General features: G+C 47.6%; 1 protein-coding gene across 1 annotated transcript; it reads left to right on the top strand.

The window, feature by feature from the left end:
* Positions 1–959: 959 nt before the first annotated feature.
* On the top strand, positions 960–7,778 carry LOC126382281 (transcription factor GATA-4-like). Its single transcript, XM_050032097.1, has 8 exons — positions 960–1,096; positions 3,620–4,289; positions 4,371–4,745; positions 4,828–5,059; positions 5,206–5,384; positions 5,576–5,707; positions 6,137–6,248; positions 7,354–7,778. Exons 2-8 carry the CDS (start codon positions 3,627–3,629, stop codon positions 7,365–7,367), a joined length of 1,707 nt encoding a protein of 568 aa, XP_049888054.1. The 5' UTR covers positions 960–1,096; positions 3,620–3,626; the 3' UTR covers positions 7,368–7,778.
* Positions 7,779–9,470: the final 1,692 nt, after the last annotated feature.

Genomic DNA, 9,470 nt, shown 5'->3' with positions numbered 1-9,470 from the left:
GGGCCGATTGCGGCTCAGTAATAACCCTGACACCAGGGTTCACAATCCACACGATAGAAGAAGATGTATGGAACATCTCAATAACACTGTCGGTAAAGCTTGCCACCCATTAGAGTTGTTGAGTGAAGAGAACCTTAGCGTCCCTCGTATGTTTCCTCTCCATCAGTCTCTGTTCGGAGCGGCCACCACTCAGTCTCTTGCTCAAGCCATCATCGGGTCCCGGCTCTGCCTCTATCTGCATCCAAATATAGGTAAGTAGTTATAATGTTTTTATATTGTAGACTCATGTACAATTACTTAATTACCATTTTATGCAGTGTCATTGAAATTGAGATTATCTGATATATCAGTTGATAATAAATAGGTAGGTAATTTGGGTGAAACATGGCCAGCCTTCGGTACATAGGTAAAGTAATGAAATGATTTTATCAATTTCCCATCTACTGGGGCTTAGGTTCTAGAACAGGAAAAGTATTAAAAAACGAATATGCAATCTTTTATATAGACAACTTATTTATTAGTATGTGACATATATTTTATTTGAGAATTATGCTATGTTATAAGCGAAAACACGATCCAGTAAGGGTCGATTGTTTGTTATCACGAGGGTTGATCTTAATAATACCTATGCCTATACTCTACATACATAGACGCAGCTGACGGCCGATGTGAAGTAGTTTAGTAAGCAGTTTATATACATTGATGAGTATTTGCTTCCTGTAGGTCAAAATATGACAGTTTATGGGAAATAAAAACTATATCTGTATAACAAGTATATTCTGGTGCCGTTGCTACGAAAGAAGCACTGAAAATCACGAGTAGCCCCCGGTGTAGCGCGCGGCGACCAATGAGCGGCGGCGGCGCACACACGAGCGCGGGCGCATACACACACACACAACACACGAGCGGCCGGGAAAGCGCGCCCAGCGCAGCGGGGAGCGGCGCGGCACGGCGGGGGAGGGGACGCGGCGGAAAACCTGCGCGCTGTACTCCACACACTCGCCCGCGACGGACCGCGCTCCGCCGTAGCTCACTCTGCGCCCGAGTCAACCAGCTCGCGAGGACCCGCAGGCGGATAGCGCAGGCACACACACTGGTAAGTGCCAGCTGCTTCTTGTCTCACCCCTCCGTCACTACCCTCCTAGACTTTGTGCCGTGGCCACAGTAGAGCACCATCTGTGTCCTCCTGGCAGTGATTTCTCATTCAATTTGCCTAATTATTTCAGCCTTTTCTTTGTACTTTATTGTTATAATATTGAATATAGTTTTTTTGAAAATATAGGTAACATATCTCTACCATCGTTATCGTTATCAACGCAATTCAACTTTTTTTTATCTTGACAATATTTTTATTCCATTTTTGTCAGAATTGTGCGCACGATCTTGCAGAATGTCATTTTATTTCGAAACGAGTAAACCACTCACTGTTATGAATTATATTAAAATATTAACTGTAAAAGCTATTGCTTAAAAAGTTGATGGAATACATAGTGATTGGAAAATAGGTGCTTATTACCTATAATACTTATGCTTCTCTTCTAAATGAAATTCGTGAATTTAAGTTTGCTTATAGACAATATTACCATTATTTATTTATCTTATATAATATTAAAAGTATATGAAAAAGATACAGGAATAATAATTGTGGCCCAACATGAAATTGAATGTTTTATACTACACGTAATAAAAATAGGACGACATACCTACGTAGTTATTGCGGTAACAAATTGTGGTGATTATTATAATAAAATAAATAAATAAATAATTTACTTATTTACAACTAAGTATGTGATCTTGCACATCAATTATTTGGTATTCCAGCCAGTTACTCCGGCGAAACGATTTTCATCATCTAGAGTAAGGAACAAATATTAATATTTATAAATAGGTCAGTAGTATATACTCAATATGAGTATATTTTTGCTGGAATATTTTTTAACTTGCTACAAATAAGCAAAGATTAGTATTTTCCTTTTTTTTGGGATGAAAACTATTCAATTGGTGGGAATTACGGTATTCGCGTAGACATATTCGATTGATATTATCAAGGGTTAAATGATTTGGCATATCCTCGTTGAATATATTGAACATAATATGTGGTCTGCTGGAAGAGGTAATAATAAGTTACTGTACACGGTGGTGTCTCTACATCGTACTTATTTATTGATTCTATGTCCCTGTTAAATTCGCTAAATATTTTCACGAAATAGGCAGGTAGGTAGCTATTCTATGTATATCTTGAAACACATGAGCGACATGGCCACGCAGCCGCCGTCGGCGCCGACTCTCCCCAACTATAATAATCTCAATATCCAATGACTCGCGACAAACAGGATTAAAAAGAGGCAAAAAAATATTTTTTAATTTTACCTGTATAAATTCACCATTCGTTAAAATATTCGTGAAATTACAATACACAGCTTTCTTTTATTTAATGACTTTGATCTTTCCCTTCATCACTTCGCTCTCTATAAGTACTTACTACTCTAAGATTAGTGCAAGTTCATTTTCATTGTGATGTCTATTGATTCATGTCAAGTCAACAAAACAGTGTGCTTAGTACATACATCTTTCAATTCGTCTACCAGAAAAACTTTATCCGTAGGATGTCACCCTGTCAATTTCGATAATCCCTTTTAGAACAGTGGAGCCTAAAATATTATTAACATCCTTTCCAAAGTACCAATTTGAAATGTCTGTCTCTAATTCATCGTGTATACCTATGTAATAATGCCAACGGCGTAGTTGTAAGTATACACGCAGTGTTGTGAGTTGCTCGTCGGAGCTGATATAACACAGAGGCAGCAAGTCCAGGAGGTGTGATTTACAAGCACGCCACAGCGGTGCGGGGCGGGGCGGGGGCGCGGGCGGCGGGGTGTCCCGCGACTTGCCTGGAGCAAGCACGCCACGGAGGACCAGAACCATAGAATAAGGAATAATACTACGTATAGAACGGAAACTCTCCGCTCTCCACCAGCGGCTGAGCTAGATTTACCTCACCCCTCGGACATAATTTAGTCTTTAATCGTATGGCGTCAGACGTCATACACACAGAAGCGCGCGTACGATAATGTCAATGTGTAGTGTTTGTGTAAAACGAGGTGTTTTTTATGAAGTGTCCGGGGTGTGCCAGAACGCAGGTTTTACTCACATGAGTTTAGTGAAGAACGTTCTACTTATTGCCAAACACGTTTAGCTTCCTGCATCAAGGGAATAGACTTCACCTTCGCGATCGGTTCAGTACATAATTAGATACTTATATTGTTGTACCTGAACTGATATGGATGATGTCATTGTAATAAAATAAACATACGTTTGTATGAAAGAATACATTGCAACGACGCTTCTGTGGTGTGTGTCACAGTGCCTGGTCGGAGAGTTCAAGACGGTACTTCCTCCCGCAGCTCTTCCGGCGCGCTGTTTGCCCAGAGCCGGCGCCGCCGCCGATCCGGATAACGTGCGCACTATTTACTTTCAAACTGTTAAATTTAAATTTACACGCTAAGTGATTTCTTTCTAAGAAATGAGGTTAAAAACCCCGAGATAAGAGTCGCGAGCCATATTACATTGTTATTCTAGGAGCCTTCGTGACGCCGTCAAAACTGTTTGTCACCGGCAGGAGCAGGATGGACGCGGAGTCGTCGATGCCGGCGCAGGAGGGCGCGCCAGACGAGGGCGCGCTGCAGCTCGTGAAGAACGAGTCGCGTGACGAGCCACCGCCCGCCGAGCCGCGCGCAGAGCTGCGCGGCGAGACACCGGTGGGCGGCGAGCCGCCGCCGCCCAGCGTGATCCAGTCGCGGCGCGCGCTGCGCACCATCACGGCGGCCGGGCACATCACGGAGGGCGAGGAGCTGCCCGACGACGGCGTCAAGGACGAGCCGCCGGAGCCGCCGCCACTGGAGGACGCGCCCTACAAGCAGGAGGACGAGCGCCACCACCACTACGACGAGGAGCGGCTGCGGCTGGCGGACGCGGACGCGGCGCGCTACCTGGCCTTCAGCCGCGGCGCCGCGCCCGGCGGGCCCGCGCCGCGCGGCGCCGCGCCGCAGTACCGCGGCCGGCCGCCCTACCCGCGCGGCCTGGCGCTGCGCTACGGCGCCGCGCCGCACCACGTCATCGTGGCGGCCGAGCCCGACGCGGAGGACGCGGCCCCCGACACGCTGCAGTACGGCGGCGGCGACGACGCGCGCTACTCCGCCGTGCTGGCCGACCAGGCGGCCGGCGCGCTCGAGATGATACAAACCACCGCGCTCAGCAACCAGCAGGCCGTCGGCGTCGCTTACCAGCAGGTACGGTTGCTACTGCTTCGATATTCCTTCGTAATTTTCTTTCTACTACTAAAGTATTATAATGATGAATGTACTATGTAGGTGAAATACGAGTCGCGGGGTGAGAGTGAGGCGCGCGCGGGCACGTACGCGAGCCTGCAGCCGGTGACGTCGGTGCACGGCGGGTACGCGTACTCGAGCGGCAGCCCCGTGTACGGCGGCGCGGCCGGCGCCTACCAGTACGGCGCCGGCAAGGAGCTGCTGACGCTGTACGGCGGGGGCGGGGGCGGGGGCGGCGGCGGCGGCGGGGGCGGCGGGGCGCGGGAGGGCGAGTCGCCCCCCGGCCAGCTGCTGTACCGCTCCGACCCCACGCTGTCGTCGTCGTCGCTGCCGGCGCGCTCGCACGTCGTGTACGGCTCCGTCGTGCCGCAGTCGCAGGCCATCTACGAGGCGCCACCCAGCCCCAACTCACAACAAGTAACATCTTGCCCTTACTCTCGTGCTATCTTACGTACCAACCAACTAGACGAGTGACCATATCCACCCGTGTCCCCAGCAGGTGACGCTGTACACGCACGGCAACGCAGTGCAGTACAAGGTGGGCTCCGTGGGCGGTGTGGGTGGCGTGGGCTCTGTGGGCGGTGTGGGCGAACACTACCTGGGCGGCGGCGGCGTGGAGTACGTGCCGGTGTCGGGCTACGAGGCGGGGCTGCTAGTGGAGGGATACGCGGCGCCCGCGCAGGCCTGGGCGCCGCACAACCTGCTGCCCATCGACGACCAGTTCGACCCCAGTGAGTACACTAATTTACATCAATGGTCTCACTTCCTTTCTTCTTTCTTTGAAGCGGAAGTCAATTATTGTGCGTGTGTATGTGTGTGTTTTGCTAATTAGCGAGTGAACAGTGCATGCTACATGTAGGTATCATTGTGTTAGCAGACATGGCGGGCATGGGCGAGGTGAAGGAGTGCGTGAACTGCGCGGCGGCGACGACGCCGCTGTGGCGCCGCGACGGCACCGGCCACTACCTGTGCAACGCGTGCGGCCTCTACACGCGCATCAACGGCGTCAACCGCCCGCCGCTCAAGGGGCAGAAGGCCAAGCCGCAGCAGGCCCTGGTACGCACTAATTCCTCCTCACATCCTCCTCTGCTGTATTCTTCAATGACGTGCTTCGTCAACCCTACTATCAGATTTGTAACATATAAATTCATCTCTATATCTATTTAGTATTACTAGATCATGGAAGAAGTTCTATCTTGTGTATTGAGTGTCACATGCAGGCCACTGACGTGTGTCCCCCCCCGCAGCCGACGAACGGCAACCGGCGCGTGGGCGTGACGTGCGCCAACTGCCGCACCTCCAACACGACGCTGTGGCGCCGCAACAACAACGGCGAGCCCGTCTGCAACGCGTGCGGCCTCTACTACAAGCTGCACAACGTGAGTACCGCGCGCGGCGCGCTACTGTGGCGCATGCGGTGCGCGGTGTGGCCGCACGATTACCGGCGAGGTATCTAATCGCCGCGTGCAGTTATCAGGGAACTCCTCGGCAAATATTGGGCCTGTATAAAAAATCAAAACACAGGGTCTCATCTAATCTCGTGAGATAAACGCGGGGCTACCGACTGATAGAGAATTATCATCGCGCGACCACGAATATTCATAATGAGATAAATAATCTTTTATCAATTATCTCCTCACGAGTAGATACGCTTGTTTAAAGGATGATAGGAGCGCGTGGTGCAGATTACGAGGAGTTCCCCCGTCGTAGTCACCGGCGCCGACGTCACTCGGCGCTCCAGTCGCACGCGCCGCTGAGACACCTCGGGTCACCTTCGGGACCTGCTCACGTAACTGTGCCTGTTGCAGGTGAACCGGCCGCTGAGCATGAAGAAGGACGGCATCCAGACGCGCAAGCGCAAGCCCAAGAGCATGGGCGGCGCACACAGCGGGCCCGCACGGCCGCCGGCGCCGCTCGCCGGTTGGTACCCGCCACACTCGCCCCACACCACACACACCACCCACACGCCTCACACTCACACCCCCTACACATCTGCACCGTCGACACTATGAAAACTTTCATCTGTCCCACTCGCATACCACACTACCATCTCGCGGCACCGCCCGCCACGGCCCCGCGTGTAGGACAGCATTCAGTAGCGAGGTGCGGGGGCATGTGAAAGTTTTCGTACCCGAGTGCGTATGGGGTGTGGTATGTCGCGCTGCCTGCAGCGGAGGCGACCGCGCGCTGCCTGCCGCCGCTGTACGCCGCGCTGGAGCCGCGCGGCACAGGCGCGGCACCCGCTCTGCACCAGTACTGACCGCCGCCGCCGCCGCCCCGCGCCGGCCCCGTGCCGCGTCACCACCGAGGTTCTCCCCTGTCTCTGCACTCTCTGGCCGCTGCACCTTACTCTGAGGGCTTCGCTTCTTATTAACTCGCTTCATATCCACTCAAATAGACATTCTTAGTTCTTACTTACTATTTCCTGTAACTAATGCAATTTCTTCTGGTGACGGTCACCTGATGGGAACCTAGATGTAAGGTTATCTATTGGCTTATATGAAAATTTTAAGCATCAAAACATGCGTCATCTATGTGTGACTCACCTACACTAAACATAAGTCCAAGACTAAAGTGATACTGAGTCTCGATTTTTTGTTTAGTATTTTAATTCTGGGTAAACAGCTTAAAACCTACCATAAGCAAAGCACCTGATAGGTAGATCAAAAGTGCTAATAAGATTTAAATTCCGTAAAAAAACTGATCTAACACGCCGATATTAACTTCCTGTGCAACACTCCTGTCAACACGAGGGCAAATATCCGGCACGGCCTCTTGTGTGATGACGTCAGACACCTTCCCAACCCGAAGCATTGACACATTCTGACGTAGCGAATACTTGCAACATTACTTCTAACTTTGCACTACTTTGGAGACAAACGTAGCTGGTAGCTACTGGCACACCCACTACGTCAGCCATAACAATTGTAAAGTGGCCACCACATTAGAGCAGAAACTTAGCAGCACCCATTGTGGATTCCATGGCGACGAGATCGCAGTATCTAACAAGTGCGTCACTTTGCAGGGTACCCGCGCTAGAGCCGACGCGGGCGCAGATTCCAGCCGCCGTGCCATCAACCTGCTTACAGGGTGGGCAGGCCGATACTTGCCAGTTACATCTAGTTCAATGAACCCGTACCAAAGTGCCGTGAGACATTAAATTGCCCCAGTGTCGTTCAGGGACCAAGTACACTATATAACTGATCGCGAACGAATTTATTAAGTTAGTGAATTTGTTGTATCACGCGTGTGCCAAAGATTGTATGTTTGTGTGCAAGACTGATGGAATTATGAGTGCGTTTGTATGTGTGTGTGTGTGTCGAGCGACTTGTACAGGCCTCTACTATTTATATTAATTCCATAGAAATAAGTGTAAGTAATTACATTAAGGAGAATTTATTTGTATAAATGAAAGATTATAAAATATAATTACGACAAAATAAATAAATCGCTAAGCCTTGTTTTCTTTGGTTATCAGTCCGTCGTTATCAGTCGCCATCGTGTTGGTAAAAACGTTTCTTATCGCTAAATTAAATCTCTACAATTACTCAGTAATTTGTGATATTGTGCCTGCGGACGACGAGCGGTACCGAGAACAATATCTGATCACTTATAAGGTTTAAAATTACGAATACGGTACCATACCTTTAGTGGATTTCTCTGGGTGAGGGTATTTTGCCTGGAGTCTAGGGTCACACACATATCACAAAGCAAGTCAAGCTAGTACCGGCGCGGGGCTGTGTCCCTTCTGTACAACATAACATAGCATCACGCCTGTCTCCGAAAGGGCAGGCAGAGATGTATGTAGTAATACACCCACCTCCTCGCCAGCTATGTTTAAGTCCCATGTAATAGGGGACGAGCCTGTTGCCATTAACGGGGCACAATCCCTGGAAACCACGTGATATCAACGTGGTCCCCTTCTTTATCTACGTAATAGGTGGTTATAAAAGAAAAGAAAGTACTTATTGTTCTCAGATATTAACAAAAAAAAGTTGATAGGTAGTATTTATTCTATGATACTTAAGATTTACATCTGTTCCGAAGCACGAAATTTGTAGATAATCAGTTGATTTGTCAGTAATGACTTAAAGTTTCAAAGTAATGACCCCGGGAATCGCACCCAGAACTTGACATCGTGAGTGAAATGTTTTAATAACCACTAGAGTTGTAAACTTTTTGAAGTATTTAGTGCTGCCATCTACCTGATACATGTGGAATTCCGTCACATCCAGTGACACTAAACAAACAAGGTTCTAACAAAAGATCAATGTTACTACATTTTGCTTATTACAATGACTCTACTGTAGATATTAAATAATATTAGACAAATCTAACGTATATAGTAAATGTAGGAAATGTCGGTAGCTGTACTTATAAAAGATGGGTAAACTGAAGTTGTATTAGAGGCTTACCAGCCGCGGACTTTGATGGAAGCTTTACGTCACCAGCGACGCCTGTAAGCGGCGTGCGCGTGCCAGTGATACAAGCGACTGCCGCTAGATGGCGCTGGCTGTATTTAAGTACGTACTTAATACGTTATAGTATTTTTTCTACTCCTCTACTTTAATCTGGCATTTAAATAACCAAAAAGTCTAATATAAGTACATACATAATTAAACTCTTTGAAAAAGTGTACGCTCTATGGCATATAAAAGCATTGTTTACAAAGTGTAACTGTACTATAATGTCGCCAAAAAAGCATTGTTGTTGCTTTTTTTTTTGACCTGGAAACTGGCACCTTTACATTGTTTGGTGCCATAGATATACTATAAAAAAAAAAGTATACATTTGCCGCCATTTTCCCGCGCGTTGGAAAATAAATTGGAAAATTTTTGTGTTTCGTTTCAAAACACTAAAAAGTATAAAATAAAAAGGAAAAATGGATGAAGAACTATTGATTACCATATCACACAATACCATTCAAAATTTACATCTTCATTTTTATAAATAAAATTTTTCTTTGTATAAAAGTTTTTATCTATCTGTTAGTAGTAATCCTAAAATTATCATAATTAACGTAAATTTACTTTTATTACACTTAAATATAAAGAAAAACCAGACAGTAAGTAAATTGATAATGGACTTGAATTGGATAGGTAGGTAAATATGCAACAGAAACAAAAATAAAAACAAATTGGA

Source organism: Pectinophora gossypiella, chromosome 3 (assembly GCF_024362695.1).
Source record: "Pectinophora gossypiella chromosome 3, ilPecGoss1.1, whole genome shotgun sequence".
NCBI classification, from domain to species: Eukaryota; Metazoa; Arthropoda; class Insecta; order Lepidoptera; family Gelechiidae; genus Pectinophora; species Pectinophora gossypiella.
The sequence above is the reverse complement of the archived record's forward strand: the minus strand, read 5'-3'. Positions and strand labels throughout refer to the sequence as shown.